Source organism: Pelmatolapia mariae, linkage group LG18 (genome assembly GCF_036321145.2).
Source record: "Pelmatolapia mariae isolate MD_Pm_ZW linkage group LG18, Pm_UMD_F_2, whole genome shotgun sequence".
Taxonomy (NCBI): Eukaryota; Metazoa; Chordata; class Actinopteri; order Cichliformes; family Cichlidae; genus Pelmatolapia; species Pelmatolapia mariae.
The window spans coordinates 21,039,794-21,063,689 of NC_086243.1; the positions used below are offsets into that span (position 1 = coordinate 21,039,794).

A 23,896-nucleotide genomic window follows, 5' to 3' on the forward strand; every position below is an offset into this window, starting at 1 on the left:
AAAAGTTACTGTGTAAAATGTGATTAAAAATGGCCTTAATATGTCATCCTAAAAACATCTAAACTATCCAGTTCTGGTTAAACTGGTGTAGCTTCTCCACCAAATGCAAAAGAAAAGTGGCACTGGAGTTGAGCTCATCAGTGCAACCTGACTGAAATTGAATGCGATGTATTGTCAATCTGTCTGCATTTATAAAAATGACAGGTATTTGCAAACCTTCACCAATTTGTAAGAGAGTTACTCCACTCAGTCTGAGTCGCCCAACGCTTGCTTGTAGACAGGTTGTCAAAGGTGCAATGGGCTTGCTGTTGAAAGCGTTCACTACAACTTCTTGTTTTTGCCAAATGAGAAAGAAATTCAGTGCATTCACCAGGCGACAACCAGTTTTTCGTAGTCACAAGGAGATTGCTGGCCTATTTTTACTCTAGTGTGACTGAGCCTTGATAAAACCAACTTATATAAGGTGTTCCATCAGGATGCTGAAAGTATTTTTTTTTTTTTTTTTACTGCTTGACCAGCTTGATCAAGCTTGACAGAGAAATCTTGGAGAACCACCACCTCAGGTTATGAAAAGATGGCTGTCATACCGCTTTGAGCTGGATTTTGTAGAAGGATTAAGCTGCCGAGGAAGTTGCCGTAAATGTGCGTCGTGCAGAGGCGGATTTGGGTTCTCATGTATCAGATTAATCACTAAAACATACAGCCTTTCCTAAAATACCACCAAGTCTGCACTGTGGTAATGTGTTCAAACCCCACATGGACCACACAGGCTATTTTTGGAGTGCGTGCGCTTTAGAGTTGTTTTAGATTTCAGTCACTTCCTTGTCAGTGGCACTGCACATACTTTGTCTGTCGCTCTGAAAGACAATACTGGAAGGTTTGGGTTTGAATCTCACTGGGAGAACAGGGCAGAGTATGTGCTTTATCTGTCAGTCTCCAGGCCTGTGGGTTTATGTGGGTATGTCTGTGTTTGTGCATGTGCGCACGCGTGCGTGTGTGTTTGTGTAATAGTCTGCGGTGTCTATAAAGACTCTTAGTATTTGTGTTGCTCTAAAACGAGAAGGAGGCTGTGCCAGTCTCTGGTAACAAACACATGCACATTAAGACACGTTTTGCAATCAGGTCTTTGGTTTTGTGAGTTTCAGACACACACAAACACACAGAGCACTATGGTTTTCATTTGCTATGGATATCGATGTTTGAAGCCAAATTATGATGGAACACTGCTGCTCAATCGTTTAGCGGTTACACACATACACACATTCCTTTCCTTCTCCTCCCGCTGTTAGTTTTATCCTCTTCCCTGTTCCTTTGCTATTTCCAAAGCCTCATCTTAAGCATGTTTAATACATTTATATCCTATTTTTCCAGTGTGTCCTAGTTTGGTGCCACAGTATTATGCTAAATGCTGCTGCGATGAGGAGTAGAACTGCACAGTCAACATGAGCTCTCAAGTTTCTCTTTTCTCCTGTGCTTTGTGTTTCTTGCAGGCAAACATTAAACAAAAGTGTCACAGCGGACTTCATAAATCTGAACCTTCACTTGCAGGTTAAGTCACATTTTTGGCATTTGCTGCCATCTGCTGGCAAAATATTTTGTCCAACACGCGTTATGTCTTTATTTGAGTTTACAATTTGAAACTGATTCCAAGACATATTTATGAATGTAAAAGTGAGCTATGCAGGGTCTCTCTTCTGCTGATTAACAGGTAGTTCATAAGTACAAGGAGGCGTTCAGGGATTAGTTAGGATTGACAGGGACTTACATTAATGTTTGTAATTAATAATCACAATATCTCAAAATAGTTTTAATCATATTTGAGACCATTTCATATCTCAGATATGTTGTGTTTGTATATTTGTAGACCTGAGAGAACTTAGAGGAGCTATACAAGTGGATTTGGAGCTCAGCCCCTTTCTGTTCTCACCTTCGTCCCCTTTGCCTGCAAAGAAAGGTTTCAGGTTAGTATGCATTATTATTATTGACAGCTATGTAATTAATATTAAAATAGCTGCTTCACTTTCATTGCTTGTTTTTGTCTTCTTATTCCATTAAATATTTTGAATGTGAACACGATGACACTTTTCCTATAACACCATCTTAGAAAATACCTTCAACTGCTTCTTTTTGTTGTCATTGTGAATGAAAATTCCCTTAATTCATGAACTTCTGATTCCTTTTCCACAGACTGACAGCAGCACAAAGCTCAGAGAGTCTGAAAACTTTATCTCCTCCATCAGTCCTAAGACCGCATCCACCTCCTCTGTCCCCTCCTATTCCCAGGCCTCCAGCTAGACCCCGTCTCTCTAAGATGTCAACATCCAGGACTCACGGCCAGCATAGAGTCACATCAGCTTTTAATAAGTCAAGCAAAACACCTACCTGCAGCACTGCTGACACATCTGGGCATACACACGGTCTCCTCACCACTGACCACATAATGAGAAGTAATAACCAGTGCGGTTTTTGTCCAGAACAAGACAGTGCTGGTCTTTCCTGCAGGACCCCGGATTCTACTGCTAATTTTGAAGTAAAATCTGAGAGAAACTCACCCCTCCACAAAACCCATTTATCAGTAAACTGCAGGATTCACAGCCAAAGCACAGAGTGTGAATGGTCACCGCAGAGGGAGAGAAAGAGCAGCCCAGCGTACAGGCCAAGAAACATCAATATCACCCCATCACCTGTTCCTGCTCCCAGCGGTCTCTGTAATGCAGGCAGTTGCAGCAGCAAAAGTACTGACCAATCTGTGGCAGCGAAATGGAAATCAGGTATTCAAAACAGGCAGCAGGATAGTAGCTGTGAAGGCAATTTAGAATCAGCGAGAGCACAGTCATATGCTGACAGCAGGAGGAAGATGTCTGAGAATTCAGTCATGTCTGAAACTCGGAGAACTCCTGCACAGACATGCAGAAGGAAGAGCAATGGTGAGACTTCTAGAAATTTAAGTGGTGCCTTCAGGAATGATGGCAAAGAGCAACAAAACCTGGGTGGCCAGTGTGCAACACTTTGCCCCTCTCATCCTTCAGCTGCATGCAGTCAGCGACCACCAGCAAAGATTAATGAACATTTTTTTACCTCTTCAAAAAAACCACAAGGGGGAAGCACAAGTCAGCCAAAAGAACCAGAAGAGCCCCAGTTTCTTCAGAGGTTTCATCAGCCAGTGCCTCCTACGAGAGTAACAACTTAAAGACGACTACTACTTGAGGGGAATGGTGTGTCACAAGGAAAAATAAAGTTGGCTTGTAGTTCTGATGGATATTCTGTGTCTTCTAGTTATTTATTTCCTTCTCTTTTTATTTCCAAGCTGGATGAGTTGACAGTTGCAAAAAATGTTTTGTTTATGTAAGGATTCAAAAAATAATAATAACGGTGCAAAAGTCTCGAGTCACCTCTCATTTCTTTATATATTTAGGATTGAATGCCCTCTGTGTTTTCATTTAAGGTACTTTGCTCATACAAGTTGTAACAAAAACACATAATCTGTTATCATTTCTTTTGTTGAGGTAACACAGTTTGACATGAAATATGATTTTTGTACAAACTATATGATTCCAAAAAGTTTTTAGTGGCAAACGTGCCATATCTTGTCATGGTGTGCAGTGTGTTCTTAAAAAATGTGAGAAAATTGGAAGAGTAGCTGTCAAAAATCCATTCTTAAGGAAGGGATGGCAAAGAAAATCTGCTGTATGCCAAATTACACACAAACTGGACAAAAACTCAGTGGCAATAGAGCTTATGGAGTGATGAATCCTGATTTGGAATTTTTGGTTCAAAACATCAATAATTATGGAGCAGCTCAGGAGATAGTTAGAACAGTGAGTGTGAAGAGCCATCTATAAAACACAGTGACCATATAATATCCTGTTCCTACCCAGAGGACTTTCTGAGCTTCCATCTCAAAATAACATGCCCAAAATGAATAAAAATGAAAATGAGTATTTCTCTGCAATTACAAACTCATTTTTAGCATATAACACCTTAAAATATGCTTTAGTTCAGATTTTAGTTCAGAAAATCAGTAATCAACATATAAATATCATCTGTGCAAAGATTTATGCTTCTAAAGTGAAACAGTGAAAAATGACAGCACTTTTAATAAATAAATGCGTTGTGCAGTTTTTACAATTTTGGGACACTTCGGACACCATATTTGAGATGAATTTTTTAGCTATTAAATTTCAAAAAATATTTAATTTCATTAACATGCCGAAAATGGTTGTTGTTGTTTTTGCTTTTTTTAAATTATTATTTTTTTATATATATTTTTGAAGAATTAACCACACGTTCACATGCAGGGGGTTTCCACCAATCAGTAGTTGCAAGACCAAAACCCCACGTGGCCCTATAACTGGGCCTAAAATGGCGGATGATGGAAGTGGCTCGTGTTAGCTCCGCCACTATCAGGAGCTACAGCAGCTGTCGGCTACCGGTGAAAAACAGCTGAGGAAACCGGTCCGGTAAGGAAATTTCTCTTAGGGTATATGGGAAGCTTGCGTTTTTGTGGTCTTCTTTTGCGGCTGGTTCAGTGAATTTTGGTCAGTGTGGTGAAACTTGATGTTTTGGAATCGGTGAGAGCTCAGCTAGCTAACCAGGCTTTGTTTTCCTTTTTACATGAAGTCGGGAGAGTTCATGACGCGGTTGTGTGTTTAGCGGACTTTTGTGAAATTACGTAACTGCTAGTTTAGTCATCGCTTGTTTTCGTTGTGTTTGGTGGTTGTAGAAATGGTTTGCACGAGCATTTAGCTGGGGTTCTAAGGTTTCTGTGGCTCCCACACGTGTAGATTATTTACATAAAAGACTTAAAGTCTTTGAGGGTTGCATACCAGGGGCGCTGGTGCTCAAGAGGCCATCTGAAAAGCATCTGGTCACCAGTGACTTTGTTTATTAGTACGACAGTGATCCCAAACACAGACAGTGCAGTAAAAACGTCACGACATGAACAATTGGACACTGTCAGTCATGGATTGGCCTCCCCACAGTCCAGACTTCAACATTATTGAATCAGCATGAGATCAGAATAATAGGTAGCCAAGATCCAAAGAAGAACTTTGAATGTCCTTCAAGAAGCCTGGTGAACTATTCCTGAAGACTACTTAAAGGAATGAGAAGAAAGCTTGTCTAAGAGAGGTCAGGCTGTGTTAAAGAATAAAAGTGGTCATCCCAAATCTGGAATTTCAAACTCTTTAGAGATGGACGCTCTCTGTTTTTGCTTTATATACTGTACTTCCATCTTTGCACGTGTCAATAAATTGTTGCACCTATTTATTATTTTCCTGCAAAAATATGAAATAGAAAAAATGACGAGTTACTCAAGACATTTGTACAGAATAGGTTTGAAGGGAAACGATGTATTTGCAGTAGAAGTCAATGCACTCAATAAATAATGAAATACATAAAAGGCTTGCCCCTGCAGACTAATCCTGTTTTAGACTGACCTTTTCCACGTATATAAATACCAATATAAAGTCATTAAGAATGGCATTAGGAAATATATGAAAAAATGAAGGAATAAGGAAATGTGAACATAAAGAAATAGCCTAAGGAAGAAACTGGAACATTAGACAATCATTTATAACTGTTATTTATGCACTTGCATTTGACATGCTCTGTCAAATGCAGTTTCAAAATTGTAGATTACCTCTCCTTCATAAAATATATTCAAATTTTCAGTGTTATCAACCAAGATAGGAAGGACCTTTGCAGGGCAAATGCTGAGGTCAGTCATCTTGAACTTTTTAAAAAGAAAGGTCTTATCAACAATCCCACCAAACCTGGGGTCCTCAATGTTTGTTTTTTATTCAGCATACAGGAAATTTTGAAACTCCTCTATTTCCCCCCCTTCTTCTGAAATCCATGCTCTATATAGGTCAATAAATTTTCAAATACAATAACTATTTCTCCACTGCTCACTAGAGACATCCCACCTCCTTGGTTTCGTTTCCTTAGGTTTCAGTTTCACAAAGACCCCGCCTCCAACTACAACTAGGACTGCACAGCTGTTCTTCGTGGTCTTTGGAGTTGGGTCAAGGTAAGATTTCCTTCTCTTTTTTTAACTTCAAGAATTCCTTAAGACCACTCTGCAATGCACTTCAACATATTTCTCTGAAATAGTTATAAGATAATGTTGTAGTTAGTTTCAGTTGCAAAAGAAAGTCCCGCGCATTCACTTAGTCAACATTCCTCTTTCTGTATGCAGCTGGACATCATGACTCAGACATCTGGCCTCTCCTGTCAAAAGGCATATGTTTATAGACTGCTTTTTTTTTTTTTTTAATGAAGACAGATATTATTATAATCTACTGGTCTTTGTGTAGATGGGTGCAATCTTCAACCTACTTGAGCAGCACAGACTGGAGTCGTACTTCAACCAGTTTATTCAGATGGGTGTAAAAGATGAAAGAGATTTCCTGGATAGTGTGACGGAAGACGATTTAAACAGCATTGGTAAGAGTGCTCAAAAGCAAAGCTGGGATTTTCAGTTTAGCTTTTTCATTGCTCAAAAAACTAAAAAAACAAACAAACATGTTAACAAAAATATAGAAGCACATTTATGTAAAAGCAGATGAATAGAATCAACCTTTTGGGATTTACTTACCTGGATGATTCAGCATGCATGAAGACATGAACCTTTAAGTAAACTTAAAGGTAAAGCTGTATTTATTTTGTCTCTTTTCCAGGTTTAAGTCACGTGGAAAAGAATCGTTTTGCAAACATGAAAGACTTCATTCAAAGACTCCAAGCTCCAGAAAGCCAAGTCTTAACTGTTAGACCTGTGCAAAAGTCAGTGAAGTCATTCAGTCTTCAGTACACATACCCCAAATGTCCTAAACCAAAGGTTATTTCAGGTAACAGGATCACATCTTTTAAAAGCTATCATCCCTTTGGCATGATTACGTAAGGGCATAGAGGTGAAATATTTAATATTTGAATGCTACAGATATGGATCCGGCACAAAACACAATTGAAGACATAATGTTGAGGATCTGTCACCTTGAAAATGTTGGAAACACCAAAGGGGTTTGTCTCTACACAGCAGATGGGATGCCCTTGACAGATGATCCCTTCTTCAACACATGTGAGTCAACAGTGGAGCAGTATATGATTCTGTTAGGTCTGTTTAGGTTTAGGTCCCTTTATTTATTTATTTATTTATTTTTAAGTCAATTTTCACCATGTACCAAAACATGTTCGTTACATTTACATGATTGTTATGAGTCCAGACTTTCATCTGGGGCTCAAGGGATTGAAGAAAAGTACTGCAGAAACTTTTAAGGAATTGTAGCCACTTTTATACACACTTATTTTCAGGTGCTTAAAAGTGTGCTTGTCCAAAAATAAACTATATTTAGGATGAATCAAGTTAGTCTCAAGTCTGCCTTTTAAGTAATCTTGCCAGGCCATCAGAAATTAGCAAATTATCTGCGTTTCCTTGTGATCCAAACAGATGAATACTCGAAGTTAGCAAGAAAAGCTGGCTTTAGGTGAAGGGATATATTGGTATAAAAGTGAAAAGTACCATAAATTGTTTTGTAACAACTAAAAGTAGACAAACAATACTGCTATCACCCTTTAATCATAGCGTGTGTCTTATAATGTTAGTTTAAAAACAAACTCCTACAAACAATGCAAAATTATGAAAATGAAGGTTTTCTAAAGCTACCAACCATCAATATTTCAGGAAGACTGGAAACTAAGCTTGAAACTGCATTACAAGCTACAAACCCCCCCCCCCAAAAAACAGCTGTGGTTACACAGACCTCAATTAGCAATGTTTTTTACATACATTTTGCATTACATTTTTCCAGTCATGCAAATTAATATCAGTACTAAATAATGTGGGGAAAAAATGAAGAAAAATGAGAAACAACCACTGTTTTACAGAGTGATGGATCATAATTTATTTTAAAGAGAACTACTGACTGTGTCTGATTTCATAGCCAAGTGCTCTATACTTAAACAGGTAATAGGCAAGCTTTTTGCTTTAACTATTTAATTATGTAAATAAGAATTACAGGGTGGCATTAGAAGTCTGACACCATTGCAGTTTGAATTTGTTGCCTGCAAATCTTGTTTTCACTCTGTAGTTCTGTCTGTTACTAGGTAAGAAACGTTAAATGTATTAAATTAAATGTATTATTGAAACAGGATTAGTAGGAAACAAATCTTGTGTATTATCAAAATACAAACAGCTTTTAGGGTAAAACTTTTAATTGCATGTTGGGAGAGTTCATTTACAGTCTTGGATGAATAGTTTTAAGACTGGTGGTGAGCACCAGGAGTTTCTAAAATGATCATATGAGATGATTGCACTTTAATACATATAGATGGGAATAACACTTTTATTTTTATTTTTTTAAATAACCTTTAATTATTTGTGTTAACTGTGGATCTGGCACAGTTATTCATTTTATTGTCTTCTTCTCCAGGGTCTTTGAAAGACAGACACATTGAAAATGGAGCTGTAATTTATGCCATATTTACGCCAAAAGAAAACTTGACACATGCTCCACAAATGCCAAGACAAGAGTCTGGGAAGCCCTCTGGAACAGATGTCATTCAATGCCACATCATGCTCAAGGTGCGTTTTAAAAACCGTATGCTGCTCAATTGAGGATGCTGGGAACTGCTAGCAAATGAAACTGGCCAGTCAAATTTCATATTATATGTTTGTGAGGAATAAAATAGCCAGTAATGATTTCTGAACTCTTTTTGTTCAAACAAAGTGGTTCCAAGTAGCATATGAGTTTCTCCATTTTAAAAAATGACAGAAAAATATACCTTTACTTGATAAACAGTCATTGTGTTGAAGAGAGAAGAATGAAATACAAGTGAATCAATTATTTTTATTAATGTATAGTTTATTGTTGTAAATGTCAGCCTCCATTTTTAACATGTATGTAAAGTCATAAAGTAACTTAAACATATTTTTCTTTACCTGTTAAGGGAAACTTTGAGATTGTGGTGAATTTGGAAACTGACACAATCGCAACTCTAAAAGTGATCCTGTCAAACGCAAGTGGAATACCAGCACATGTCCTCCATCCCAGGTAAACTGCCTCACAAAAAAGTGTTTTTTACCCATCAGCTGTAAAAGGCTGAAATAGTGTTGTCATCACCTCGCTGGGCGGCCGAGCGGGCAATGGGGACAACCTGGTTTGTGAATACAATAATTTGAGAATGAAGCGATGTAGGATATTGAAAGTCATACCATAGGTAGATCTACTAAAAGACCTCAACGTCAAGGTCAGAGGTCAAGTTTTCTCTTAATTGGAACAAGCAAGTCACCTAGGATTTCCAGTCATTTACTAGAAAACTAAGAGTAGCATCAGTAGACACCAGTATTTTTGTAACTTGTTACCCACCACCACCCCCACATTCACGCGCTTAAAGTCTTAGCATTGATGAGTGCTTCTGTTTTCTGGTGTCCCTGTTTTATTTAGAGGTATTCATTCTGGTGCTGAGACACTCCAAATGTGTGGAATCTCTGAAGGGTCAACTATTGCCTTCGCTCTGTCCTCTTTTACTGAAGAGACTCCCCTTGATGAAACTTTCTACATCAATGATGTCGTGCCTTCAGTCCAACAAAGCCAGAAAGGAATCAGTGTGTTCCTGTCTTCTCTTTATGCTGTTGGGGTAAGCTGTTTTATATTTAACACACTGTCCCATTGCTATCCTATGAACATGAACTTTATTTATTCATGCCTAGACTGTCTTCAAGCATGGTTATAGTCTTTTTTTTTTTTAAACTGCTAGCTTATCTCATGAAAAACATGCAGCTGCACCCAAGACAACATAATAGATAAATGCACACAGAAATTCACATGAAGTCTTTACATTCAGAGTCCAGCCGTTGGTGAACCTCAGAAATTCCTCCACAAATAGTGATTAGGTTGCTGCAGGACAGCAATTTAACTTCTAAATCGCATATAGGCTCTTCAGCATTGCTTTTATGGAGGAATATAATATAAATGCAATAGTTATTATTATTATTATCACTTTTCTCATCCTGTTTATGACTGTTAAAATAAATAATATTCATATAAGAAATAAAATAGTTTTGTGTAAACTGTATCTGGTGTTAAATAGGCCTATACTACTGTACTTCGGTCATAAGGGTGGTACTTCAATTTTATGAGGTGGTGCTCACTATGAAAAGTTTGAGAACCACTGTCCTAAAGAATCCAATATTAACCCTGGAGAAATAAACAATGTGGGTTCTTTACTGTGCACTTTGATGACCTGTGTTCACAAACTAAACAGAAATGTGGTTAATTCATTTAATTTTTCTGAGTGGCATTAACCCTGTTTTCAAATATTTCTGTGTATTTACTTGTAGAAAGACCTTTCTAAAATAATCCGGAACAAACTGATCGCATACATGCGAAAATTGACGGGATGTAACCCCCTCGCCCAAAGTTTGCATCAGTTACTCTGCAGGAATGAAAGGATGACCAGGAACCAGAAGGTAAAAAGTATGAGGTGGTGTAAGACTTGTTACAGTTTTAGACTTCAGTCTTTCTCTAATATCTTCTTCATAAATAGAGGACAGCTGACATGCTGCTGCAGTTTTAAGTCTTTGCACCACTGGCCTCACCATCCTCCAAGAAATCTGGCATCAGACTTTTATGTGACTTTTTGCATGTTGTGTCCACTGATTTTAACACAGCAGCTTTTTGCACGCCACCTCGCACCTGCTTTGTGGTGATTTAGGCTGTAAAACATGCAACATTTTGAATGTATTGTAATCTTATTTCATTTATTTAATTAAAATGATATTGCCATGATGGTAACTTGTGAATGAAACCATCTGAAGTGTCACAGTATTCATGAATGTAGAGATATGACATGCCTGTTTCCATGTACGTGTGTCTAAAGCCATCTTCTGATTTTACTCATGCAGGAAGCACGTAAAAGGCTCATCGTTTGTACGGTATATAACTGTGATTTACTCGCTGCTTATTTTGCATGAAGATTTTGTCGTGTACTGAATGATTTCTTGCAGATTGCAGTTGTTGAGGGCTTATACATGCTCTTCAGGGAGTTATTGCCCCAGCAAGCAACACAGCAAGGGAAGAAAGTCATTGAGGACCAGGATGTCTTTGAGAATTCATTGTACTGCTGGGCACATCTCCTTTCAAAAATTAAGGTATAACTAAGTTTAATTTTGAACAGAAGCTGATCTTTAGTTTTGGTGTTAGTATTATGTATAGCTATTATCTCTGTAGTTTAAATGTATCATACTTGGCTCTGTTTTGACAGAAACAAGCATCAAACCATGAAGTCTATGCTCCGATCTCTCTCGTGTCCAAAGATGGTGACCATTTCTGCGAACCTGTCAGAGTACCTGGAGTACCAGATGTCTTTGAAAGGGCGTACGTCCTTCAGAAAATCAAAGGTACAAATAGCAGTGAAAGAGTTTAAACTATAAAGTTTCAAGGTTTTAATGTGGCTTAATGAATGCAGTTTTTTTTTAAATTGTTTAGGTTGTATTTGCTGTAATGCTAGTTTACTAATTACTTTGCAAATTCAAAAAATAAATAAATAACCAGATTTGACAGTATAAAGCATCCATAATTAGAGAGTCTTTAAAGGTAGATCCTCCTTCAGTCAGGTGCAGTGATAGTTATGTATTATTATTATTATTATTATTATTATTATTATTATTATTGAAATTTAAATCATTTTAAAATAAAATCTTGTGCACAAGCATTCCTGCATAACCAGATGCAAAAATGATATTTTGTTAGAATTTTTACTAAATTGCATTATAGTGGTGAATTATGTGTTTCTGGCTTCTTTTAATTTTGTTTAGATGGAGAGAAAATTCCAAATTGCACCGAAGAGCCTTTGCGAGAATTCTCACTACTGAGAGCCACTGACATTGAGAAAATCCTGCTCAGCATTCCTCGATTTGTCCGAACGTATCCTCTGTGGACTCACCACGACAAGACATCTGGTCAGAAGTATGTGTGACTGAGTTATTTCTTTCAACACAACTTAAGCAGATTTTCTTTATTTTCTGTTAGTATAAATGATACACCTATGCACAGCTGAACAGGGAAAAATTATATATTTCATTTGGTTTAAAGTATATGCTTGGCCTGCTGGTGGTTTTTAAATGGATGTAAATTCAATACCATTCAATTTATTATGAATTCTTGATTATTCATTCATGATTTCTTAGTAATACAGTATTGTCCAGAAGTCTTAAACCACCACTTATTTCTTCATATTTTGCATCATAGGAGCCAGACTTTCTTCTAATTTTATTTAAGTGGACTAAAGCAACAGTTCTCCAGGATTTCTAAAGGTCTTTCAGATGTTTTCTTTGGACATTTTCACTCATTTTCAGTTCAGTCCTTGTACATCACACTTTTCAGAAGAATGGTATTTTTTGTTAAGCCATTTAGCACTGACCTATGCATTTTTGAAATATATAAAAAAGACACCTAACTCAGTGGATAATTCAGCTTTGTGCCTACACATAACACACTCTAGCAAAAAACAAATACAAATTAAAAAAAATAAAAGTTAAATTGTATCTTTAGGTAATTTATTGCTAGCAGCTTGTCATAAAAGCATTTCATTTGTTCCCATTTCTGTAGTGAAATGTATAAAATATTCCAAAGATTGCACAGTTTGACAGGCATAAAATAGTATTTTTGCACAAAAAAGGCAACTGAACAATAACTGAACTCTTGGTGTGTCTCAACATGGTATGCAGTGTGTCCTTAAAGAATTTGAGGAAATTGAACAAATGGAGGACAAAAAAAAGAAATTAAAGGCCTAAAAAATATCTTCAGCACATGTCATGTCTTTAAGAAGTATTTTTTTTTTTTTTTTTTAAAATCCAGCAAAGACCTGACACAGGACTTGAGTTGGCACTTGAGTTGATCCATAAACTGTTCACTGAATCCTCACCAGAAGTGGTCTCAGTGGAAGGTTGGCTGTCAAGAAGCTGTTCTTAATTAAGGGAAACAAAGAAAAAAGTCTGAGGTATGCCAAATTACTCAAGAACTGAACTGAAAATCAGTGGCAACAGCTCTTATAGATGAACAGTGTCTAGTCTACACTGTCCAATGCTTAAATATAATATGCAAGCAGTTGAGGTTAAAACATGGTTTTGAGTTAGTTGCCTTTGTTATTAATTATTATTTATTAATTACACATGGTGTCTAGGATTGTCTCAAAGTAGCCAGTGTAAACAGGCTGAATAATGACTTGTTTTAAATCAGAGTTGTTTTTTTTGTTTGTTTGTTTTTGACTAATTCATTGAATGAAACAGCTTTCAGGTGAATATTCAGTGGACTTTTGGCAGCATGGTGGAACGTTTGAAATCTCTCCCTCGCCTTAATGTGACCCCGCCTCTACATCTGAAGGATCTGGGACATTATCAGAGTTGCCTTGTTCTACTCAGTGAAGGTATTTCACACTATTCCAGGCTAAATATTCACATCTTTCAGTGAATCATCACTTTTATACCTTACAAACACTTGTATCTTACAGCAGATGCTACTGACTTGTCAGGTTTTAGTCCACAGATGTGTTCATTTTGCAGCAGTCTAAGTCTAAATTGAGGGCTATGTTCCACCTTTGCTTAGATTGCCTCTACTGTTGCTCCTGTTACAGTAGTACTGTTAGTCACTTTAAATTAAGTGGAAAAGGAATTTCCACCAGTTTTCTTACTTTGCCTTTCACCTCTGACATCAAGTTTTGTTTATCATGTGTGTTGAGAGGCGTTATACTTAACTTAATGGGGCGACCATGGTTCAGAGGGTTGGGAAGCTCATCTTGTAACGGTTCGATCCCCTGCTCTGTCTGTCTTGTTTGTTGTGTCCTTGGGCAAGACACTTCACATACCGCCTACTGGTGATGGCCAGAGGGGCCGATTGTGCGATATGGCAGCCTCGCTGCCAAGGGCAGCTGTGGCTACAACTATAACTTGCCTCCACCAGTGTGTGAATGTGAGAGTGAATGAATAGTGGAATTGAGACAATCAAGTGCTTTGAGGGTCTTGAAAAACGCTATATAAATGCAATCCATTATTATTATTATTAATGTTTGCTTTATTTTCACATTTCTCTGTCAGATAATCTGGGCATTTATTTGCATAAAAGCAAAGGAGCAGCTGATATGATCGAAGTGCGCGATTGTCTGGATGGAAAAGTAAAAACGATGGATTTAAACTTGCTAGCAGCCAAGTGAGTACCTAAACCAAAACAAAATAGAGTAAACTAATGAAGGGCAGACTCAATCTGGCACATAATATATGCTTTAATACGTGCAGGCTGCTGGAGTCTTCTATGACGAACTGAGAGTTTCTTCTTTACTTGCCTCTTTTACACCATTTTGCATTTAATTATCAGTTATTATTAATTTCTGGCTCTTCCAGCGTGTCTTTTATCCTGTCTTCCTCCCCTCCCCCAACCAGTCACAGCAGATTACTGCCCCTCCCTGAGCCTGGTTCTGCTGGAGGTTTCTTCCTGTTTCTTTCCTTCCCACTGTCACCAAGTGCTTGCTCATAGTGGCTTGTCTGATCCTTTTTTTTTAATCTCACAAGCTAAAACACCTTAAACACCTACTGTTGTTGTGATTTGGTGCTATATAATAAAATTCAATTGAATTGAATTGTGCATCTTGATCTGCATTAAAGGCACAATCTACCCACCCAATAACAGGAAATTCACAGAGTATGTGATGCTTGTCTCGTGTTAACTGTGTAAAGCTATAAAGATGGTGTTTTGTCTTTTTTTAAATACAGCACTGGCAACCACAGAGACGACCAGTCATTTGTTACAACCAGGACTCCAGAAGAGGCAATACTGGTGAGATCTGGGAAAATTTTCAGTTGTAAAGGAATCAAATCAAAACATTTGCTAAACATTTCCTCTTCCTGACTTTATTACTTTAGGTACTGATCGATACAAGCTCCTCGATGGAAGAGGAGTGCTATGAAAATGCAGAAATAAAGAAAATCAACGCTGTCAAAGAGCTCTTTGACAACTTTGCCACGAGGAGCATGGCGTATGATTTCCATCACGTCATTGGTCTTGTAAAGTTTGACTCCATGGTGAAAATGCTCCACACATTCACAGAAAATCTGGAGAAGTTCAAGGTGATTGCAAAACATTCTGAGGATTGAAGGCTTTCCTCTGGAAGCTTGTTACCTCCACTCAAGAAGAATTTTATTGCCCTCTATATGTAAAAATTGTGAGGTGGTATTGTGAGTGAGGAAATTTTGACATACTCAGAAATAACTGAGTTTTGAGATACCCGATCAGTAACTCGAAGTTTTGATAGAATAAAGCTAAAAAATAAAAAATTTACTTGGGTCAACCTGGCAACTTTATTTCCCCCATTTTCAAGTAAATAAATAAACATTCTGTAAATAAACAACTTGCTCGGTGGCGCTAATATAATTTTTTTTTCCTTGTCGCCTTTTTGGGGTTCTTTTGTTTTTTAGGTCCACACACGTAACCTTGAGGCAAGCGGATGTACTCTGCTGTACGACGCGCTACGACGTGGAGCTTCAGAGCTGGAAAAGGTCAAGGCGAGCTTCCCAGATTGTAGACTCCGCGTCCTGTGCCTCACTGATGGCGATGATTCTGGGTAAGTTTCCCTTTCTGCTTAAGTTGCCTTTGATCACCCATCAATTATTTTTTTCTGGGGCAGCAGCTGACTGTTTTCATCTGGCCATAGGTCCTTTATGGACCCAGTTGCTGTGGCAGCCAAGCTGCTGAAATCAAACGTCACTGTGGATTCAATCCTTCTTGGAAATGTGGAAAACAACATGCTCCATGGAATCAGCAATGCAACAGGTAAAACTATATATATGTATAAAATAATGCACAATTCTCTGCCCTTAAAAGTAAAAAAAAATCATCCTTTCTTTAAATTAATGTAAAAGCTGCAATCTGGATGCATTCTTTAAACAGTGTACCATCTGCAGGCTTGGACGTTGTGAACTGTTTGCTATCTGCATAATAGCTGGACACAAAATGCCCATCAACAAAAAGTCGTGTCAGTTGCACATAGAAGTACTCTCTGTGTGATTTTAGGAAAACAGTGAAATTGTTAATGGGAATCTGCAGCTGTTTAGAACTGGAATCACAGAAAACAAACCTCATCATTATCATCATCATCATGTATTTATATAGCACTTTAAAAAACGGACCACGCAGACCAAAGTGCTGAACAATACAGAAACAAAGAAAAACAAAACATAGTATAAAATAATAAGGAGGGATGTCAGTTCCCGCCGAGGGAATAAAAATAGGTTTTCAATCTTGACTTAAAGACCTGCACTGAAGTCGCTTGTCTAATACGAAGAGGAAGTTGTTCCAAAGCATCGGAGCCACAATTGAGAAAGCTCGATCTCCTCTGAGTTTCAGCCGCAACTTAGGGACTGACAACAGCAATTGATCAGCTGAACGGAGCGAGCGAGTAGGCTTCAACAAATCGGATAAATAAACAGGGGCCAGACCATTTAAAGATTTAAAAACCAATAAAAGGACTTTAAAACGGACGTTAAAAACAATAGGGAGCCAATGTAGTGAAGCCAGAACCGGAGTGATATGGTCAAATTTCCTTCTACCAGTTAAAAAACATGCCGCCGCATTTTGCACTAATTGCAAGCGTGACAGGGTGCCCAACCCAACCCCTCATGTTTGGAATTGCAATAGTCCAAACGTGAGGTAATAAAAGCATGAACAGTTTCCAAATTGCGTTTGGAAAGGAAAGGCTTGACCTTCGATAGGCGTCTGAGGTGATAAAAAGACGATTTTACCACCCCATTTACGTGACCATCAAAGGTAAGTGCGAAATCAAAATTCACACCAAGATTTACGATTGAACTTTTCAGATGGCAGGTTAAAACACCGAAATCAGTATCTGGAGAAACAATAGAGCGATGCAGGCCAAATAAAATTGCGTCCGTTTTATGATCATTAAAAATTAAAAAGTTATTTGCCATCCACAGTTTAACGTCACTGAGACAGTCAAGTAAAGATTGACAGGAAGAAGTATCCAGGTGGCTAAAAGGTACATAGAGCTGACAATCATCAGCATACAAGTGAAAAGATACTTTATGTTTTCAAAATATTGCACCAAGAGGGAGTAAATACAGTGAAAAGAGTAATGGCCCAAGGATAGATCCCTGGGGCACACCCCAACGCAGAGGGGCCACAGAAGATGCGGCCAGCCCCAGCTTAACACAAAAACTCCTGTCAGAAAGGTATGACTTTATCCATGATAGTGCCAAATTTGAAATTCCCACCCAGTGGTGTAAGCGGGAAATAAGGAGATCGTGATCAACTGTGTCAAATGCAGCTGTCATATCCAATAAGACAAGCACAGCGTATTTACCACGATCAGTCACAACAAGAATGTCATTCATAACTTTGACAAGAGCTGTCTCCGTACTATGAAAGGGCTTAAAACCAGACTGAAAGACCTCAGACAGTTGAGAATCAATCAAGTAGTCCATCAGCTGGCTATGTACAATCCTCGCCAGAATCTTACTTAGGAAGGGAAGCTTAGAGAGAGGTCTAAAATTTGACATAACAGAACTATCTAGGCCAAGTAAGGGATGTATGACTGCATGTTTAAACCCACTAGGAACTTGACCAGTTAACAAACTAGTATTGATAATTTTCAGAAGCTAAGGTCCAAAGGTAGGAAATACTTTTTGAAGAAAGCGGGGGGTAACAACATCATCTGGGGAACCACAGGGCTTTGCATGTAGTACCAATTTCTCTAGATTGGACGGAGAAATTGGTGCAAAGGCAGAGAACAGGCTTGAGCAAGGAGCATGCGTGACTGAATCAACATAGGTGCTATCAGAGCTCTCAGACTAGCAATCTTGTTCACAAAAAAGTTGATAAACTTATTGCACATAGCCTCGGAGGCCGGCAGAAGGTCAGAACTCACCACGTTAATTACAGAATGTATAGTATTATATAAAACACAGGGCTTGTGTGAGTTGGCCGAAATGAGTTGAGAAAGATGGGCATGTTTATCAGCTTTAACCGCCTTCTGATAACTTTTCCAACTACTTTTTAAGGCTTCCAAAGAGACATGCAGCCTGTCTTTTTTTCCACTGTCTTTCACATCTCGTACATTGTTTTCTAATTTCTCGGGGGAAATCAGTTAGCCAAAACCTCGTCTTGGACTGACATTGTCTTAGTCTCAATGGGGCAACAACATCCAGCTCAGATTTACAAGAAAAATCAAAGTACAGAAGTAAGTCATTTGAGGTAGGCAACTCAGAAGAATACGACATGAGATTGTCAAACAATATGGAAAACTGTTCGGCAGTATCAGAGCAAAGTGCACGATAATATCGAACAGGTACAGCCCGATTGGCAATGGCGTTAAGAGAAGCAATATCAAATAAAATAGGCATATGGTCGGGGAAAAAAAACGCATCTTTAACACATACATTGCACACAGATAAACCATAAGATAAAACCAAGTCCAGCGTGTGTCCACGTTCTTGAGTGGCACCATTTACAGATTGGACAAAATTAAAAGAATTTACTAAATCCAGGAAGTCCTTGACCAAGGGCCTCCCCGGGCAGCAAACATGTATATTAAAATCCCCAAGCAGGAGGATCTGGTCATAGCGGAACGCACAGTCAGCAAGGAATTCCGAAAACTCAGATAAAAACTCCTTATTATATTTCGGGGGGTGATAAACAATCGCACACAACAACAAAGGCGAATGACCGAGTTCACATAAACAGAGTTCAAAGCTTGTGTAGCGAGTTGATGGGAACGGCTGCTTCAAGTCCAAATGTGTCTTAAAAACCGTAGCGAGCCCACCTCCACGACCAAAAACCCTCGGAACATTAAAAAAGTTACAACCAGCTGGCACTAGTTCATTAAAAGCGCTTAACTCACCGGGTTAACCTGTAAATGGGCACACATGGAATCAACTTTTGGCCCATTTTATTGGACCTTTGTGATTTCATCTCAACTGCTTTCAGGGTTTTTTTTTTTTTCTTTCTGTGCTTTAGTTCTATAATCAGTTAACTGAACATGAGACATTAACTTAGTCTCTGCAGTATTTCTGGAATTTGTCATTATTTTCTGTAATTACATGTAGAGCAGGGCGATATGGCCAAAAATATTTATCACGATATATATTTGAAAATTTGCGATAACGATATAACTGACGATATAATTGATGCGAGACAAAATACAACTCCACAACATTACTAGCGCAAAAAGACAACCTTCCATTTATTTTCACTTAAACAAGAAGCTGGTTTTTATGTGCATTACAGCTATATAAAAATTTAACAGTGTAAATGCAAATTCCTTGCTGAAAGTTTAACCAAAAGGCATTTCCAGTAGAAATGGGCTGACATATCCTGAGCATAACCATGTATAATATCCACTACAGTTAAAAAGAGGTGCTTTGCAACATTAAACTGCAGTGTGCAGTACGTATTTTTCGGACCATAAGGTGCACGGGATTATAAGGCACATTAAGCGAAACAAAGCAGTCAGATAAATCAAACTTTATTCAACTCGTTCTTCTTGCTTCCTCCACTTCTGTACCATTGATTCATTAATGCTGTATTCTATCACAGCTGCTCTATTCCCATGTTGTTGCAGTATATTAATGACTAACCTTCTATTGTGGATGGATTATCTCAGTTGTTCTCCTGACTGAAGTTTGGTCCGTTTACAGCATCCTGCCATGCGATTGCATTTGTCTCTAACTATCAGGAACCTTAACGTTAACTTTTATAAGTGGAAAAGTGTTAGTGTTCATCCTCCAGCTTCACTGTTTATGTTAAGCTAACATAGCTGTGTCGCTAGCGATCACGTAGCACATCATAATATACCAGCTAGCCCAACTTCAGTAACCCTACAAACGTCACTGCTGTTTAGTTTCCTGTCTTCATTTATGTTGGACGTGATAGCAGAGCTGTACGTTTGAATTTTTTCAGAAATCTCTCAGTCAGAACATGCTATTTCATGCTTAGGTAACTAGCGAAACTAGCGAGCTAACTTCCGCTAGCTTCCTGCTAACTTCTAACTCCGTTAAATGTAATAAATTCTGTTTTCATGGATGCCTGGAAGTTAAACTTCATAGTTACACCTGGTAAAGCAGCAACGCTGATCGTTTTATTAAAGATGAAAGAATTTAGACAGTTTTTAACTCTCAGTGATGCTGCAGTGTTCGTTTGACCTGAAGCATACGGAGTTTAGGACCCAGATTACTCCCAGATTTAAGAGCATCTTAGTCCGACAAATACGGCAATAACGATGGCCCGCTTGCATGTTCTGCAAAAAAATGTGCTTTGTCGTGTATCTGACGGACAAACTCCAAACCAGTTCCACATCACTGAAGTTGCACCATTTTTACAAACCAATTCTGGTTCATCTGTTTCACTCAACAATCGGCCATGTGCGTATGAAAACAAAGGCACCGCGCATGCGCGTTTTACTCATATTCTATCGCGATATTTCATTTTCCTATCGTTGCCTAACATTATACCGGTATTACCGTGAACGGTATAATATGGCCCAGCCCTAATTACATGTATCTGTATTAACAGTGTAGTCCTAAATTCTGGCTTATGTAAACATAATAAAGTTGAAAAAAATATTTGATGCCAAAAAGGGCCAAACAGTGACTTGTGTTTTAATAATTCTTTTTTTCTTTTTTCTTTTTTTTTTTTAATATTTCAAACCCGTTTACAGGTGGCTGCTGTTTCAAACCACAGACAGTCAAAGACGGTCTGAAACTCTTTGAGATCGAAACAGTTCTGTCTCTGGAGCAGAGGAAGCCCAAGAAAAAACTTGACCCTTCTTCCATCACTGAGGTCAGTTTATAGTCTGCTTCAAAAGGAAATCTGATCACTCTTTTTAACTTCATACATGGCCGTCATATGGTTATTATATTTTTTCATGTTTTATAGGGAATACTTACAAGCATGTTTGCTACTCTGGGCTATGATGCATATCCAGAGACATCCTTGCCAAGCCAGATAAACTGCAAAGTGACGGTGACAGAAAGGTGAGCGGCAGAAACGCCCATCCTGTAGAAGCTAAGAACACACCTGATCAAAGAAAATGTGTTTCTTCAGCTGTTAATGAAACAATTTACTCTGCTTGCATGTTTTATCTGTCCAATATAGTTTTGTTCAGCTGTCCAAAATATGAAGAGATTCCTCTTACCGTCATACCTCAAGAGGAAAAGTAGTCTGTTTCCACTTGTAAGACATCAGTAAATGTCAATTTTCATGCAACTACTTTTTTTTTTCAGTGTAGTTGTAGATTAGTGCAAAATCTTATTTTTACAAGGTTCTGACACCCAGTAGAAGCACCGGCCAACAGGACAGGTAGTGCATCAGGCGCCATGGAAGCTGGGTTTTTATTTTTAAAAATGTGTATAGGCTTCCTGACAAAAAGCATGTCATTGAGCACGTACTTGTATTGGTTTCACATGACAGTCTAAAATATTCTGTTGATTAAGACTTGATCAGGATGCCTCCTTAGTCTTGTCCTATATGAATAGTGATAATTTTGACTTTTTTTTGGTCCTTTTTTATTACATGCATTCCTTATGAAACATTATATAACATTCAATACAGTGCTCTGAAAAAGAAGATTCGGGAGGCAAAGGATAGTCGTTTCATGGAGAAGGACAAACGTATCGTGGAGGAGCTCAAGTGCCTGCATTGTGACCCTCATCCTTTCTTTAGAGTCTATCCATCAGAGTCAGACTTAAGTAAGTGATGTGGTTTCTCCTCATCTGTGTTTGTATTGCTCTGTGTATTTTATTTGATCTGGGCTCCCTGATAGACCCATAATATCAGTGTTTTCATTGTGATGCAGCTGATAAATTCTTCCTTTGTGGTAGATCTTTATTCTGTATTCATTGGGAGAGTTGAATGCTAATCAAATAATTAAATGAAAAAAATGAATGCAGCATGTTGATTACTTATTAGGGATTTGTGTTTGCAGTCATTGTACTGGTGGGAGCTGCATAGCAACACTTTGTAGGACCTGTAGTGATTAAAACTTGATTAAAATGATGAAATCCTTGAATAGCAACAATGTTTGATTGTTTTCTGATTTTCAGCATTCTGGAGGATTCTCATGCAAGGACCTCCTGACACACCATATGAGAAAGGAGTGTTTGAGCTGTACTGCCAGTTTGGTCCTGAGTACCCAGTGAAGCCTCCGCTCGTTCGCTTTGTCACACGTGTATCCTGGCAAAATACAAACAAAAGCTGTTTAGACATCTACAGTGTTCATATTAAAGTGGTTTCCAGTTATTAGGGTAATATAAAAGTGGTAACTGCATGCATGTTTCTCGTAGCGAGCATTTATCTTAACACAGCGGCAGGTGTACCACTGCAATGTCAACAGTGTTGGCCGCATCTGCCACAACATATTTGATCGCAGCTACAACGCCCACATCACCATGAGGGACATATTTGATGCTGTGTATGGACTTCTCATCATCCCTGAGCCTGATGACCCACTGGACAGGTGAGACATGCACAACTTTATTCCTATATGCACTCAACAGCCACTTTATTAGTTACACATTGCTAGGACCAGATTTGACCCCTTTTTGCATTTAGAACTGCTGCAATATAGTCAGCTAGTTATATTTGCACCTACAAGATGTTTGGAGTATTTGATACAAGTTACAAGTCAGACCCCAGATATGAATACTTACATTTGCATATTAACCTTTTCTTGGAAGCATTTTAGCCGAGGAATTCCTGACGAGCCGCGAGACATACGAGCGAGAAGCCAGAAAGCACACGGAGGAAAATGCTGGAAAGTCAATGGATAGCATGGAGGAGGTGAGTGAGTGAACAAAGTATTTATGGGATTTTTCTGTTTTATGTAAAAGATTTTTTTTGTGATCACATTACTTTGACTTATTTTCCTTTCTAAAGAAACTGGTTGATCCTGTGCCACAGTTTATACCCCAACATCTGATTTGTCCTCTAACCAAGAAGATGTTTGTTGATCCTGTGAAAACAGTATATGGCACCGTGTATGAACGGAAAGCCATTGAGGAACACCTCAAACAGTGAGTTCAGGGGTTAAAAGTCCTCATAAAGTTCCAAAAGTTGCCTCACAGTCTGTTTTATTAGCAATTTTAACTTGCTTTTGGCTTTTCACTAAATGATCAGGCAGATTATGTTCTAGGGTTGTGAAACTCCTCTCTCTCTTCCAGACACCGGTATGATCCGATGGCTGGCCCAGGAAACGAGCTTGATGCGAGTGACATGATGGTGGACAGAGACATGAAGAAAATGGTGATGGATCATCGAGCTCGCCAAATTCAATGAATGTGGGAGGGAACAGACTGGCTGAAGATTAGCTAGACTTTTATAGGGGTTTCTTTTTCTCTCAGCTTGTTGGTGGTGTGGCATTTCTATCACAGAACTTCTGAACAAGTTACCCAGTTAGTGAAGTCTCAGGTCTGTTTTTCTATCCATTTCTGAAAATTTGTTTATAAAGGACTCTGAGCACTTAATACAGTTTTTATTCACTGTTCATTGCATACTTTTATAGAACTTCTTCTACAAGAGACAAACCAGACTTCCTGTATGGGAAAGTCAAATAATGTAGGAATTTCAGCTGCATAGCTGTTAATATAAACACGTTCATTTCAGAATTGATTGTGTTGTTTATTATTTGACCAAATTGCTTGATTATCTTCTGTTTTTGAAGTGATTAATAAGAGTTCATTGCAATTATTTTGGTTGCGAATATATAATAAAGTATAAAAATGAGTGATGGCAGATTTTCTGGTATTTCTAGCTCATTCTTTTATTCTTACTCATGTTCCAAATTCAGACTAGATTCTTAGAGTGTTGACAGAGCACTATATAGAAGGTATGAAGGAGTT

General features: G+C 38.3%; 2 protein-coding genes across 3 annotated transcripts in view; both read left to right on the forward strand.

Moving 5' to 3' along the window:
* The window catches only part of ccdc24 (coiled-coil domain containing 24), a 20,812-nt gene extending 14,600 nt beyond the window's left edge, over positions 1-6,212 (forward strand). Inside the window, 5 exon segments of the mRNA XM_063460870.1 lie at positions 1,491-1,548; positions 1,865-1,961; positions 2,188-2,447; positions 5,950-6,031; positions 6,200-6,212. Of these exon segments, the coding sequence (XP_063316940.1) occupies positions 1,491-1,548; positions 1,865-1,961; positions 2,188-2,447; positions 5,950-6,031; positions 6,200-6,212 (510 nt within the window).
* LOC134616951 (uncharacterized) lies at positions 5,974-23,752 on the forward strand. 2 transcript variants are annotated; one of them, XM_063462070.1, is made up of 25 exons: positions 5,974-6,031; positions 6,318-6,447; positions 6,681-6,848; positions 6,941-7,078; positions 8,430-8,581; positions 8,947-9,050; positions 9,444-9,636; positions 10,340-10,468; positions 11,006-11,149; positions 11,263-11,398; positions 11,816-11,966; positions 13,289-13,425; positions 14,093-14,204; positions 14,765-14,828; positions 14,915-15,118; positions 15,467-15,612; positions 15,703-15,821; positions 20,719-20,840; positions 20,937-21,034; positions 21,612-21,748; positions 22,103-22,227; positions 22,370-22,515; positions 22,736-22,838; positions 22,935-23,071; positions 23,219-23,752. In XM_063462070.1, exons 2-25 carry the CDS (start codon positions 6,318-6,320, stop codon positions 23,331-23,333), a joined length of 3,210 nt encoding a protein of 1,069 aa, XP_063318140.1. In that variant the 5' UTR covers positions 5,974-6,031; the 3' UTR covers positions 23,334-23,752. The 2 variants fall into 2 exon arrangements, with proteins under 2 accessions (XP_063318140.1, XP_063318141.1); XM_063462071.1 differs by lacking the exon at positions 6,318-6,447 and having other exon boundaries at positions 5,979-6,031.
* Positions 23,753-23,896: the final 144 nt, after the last annotated feature.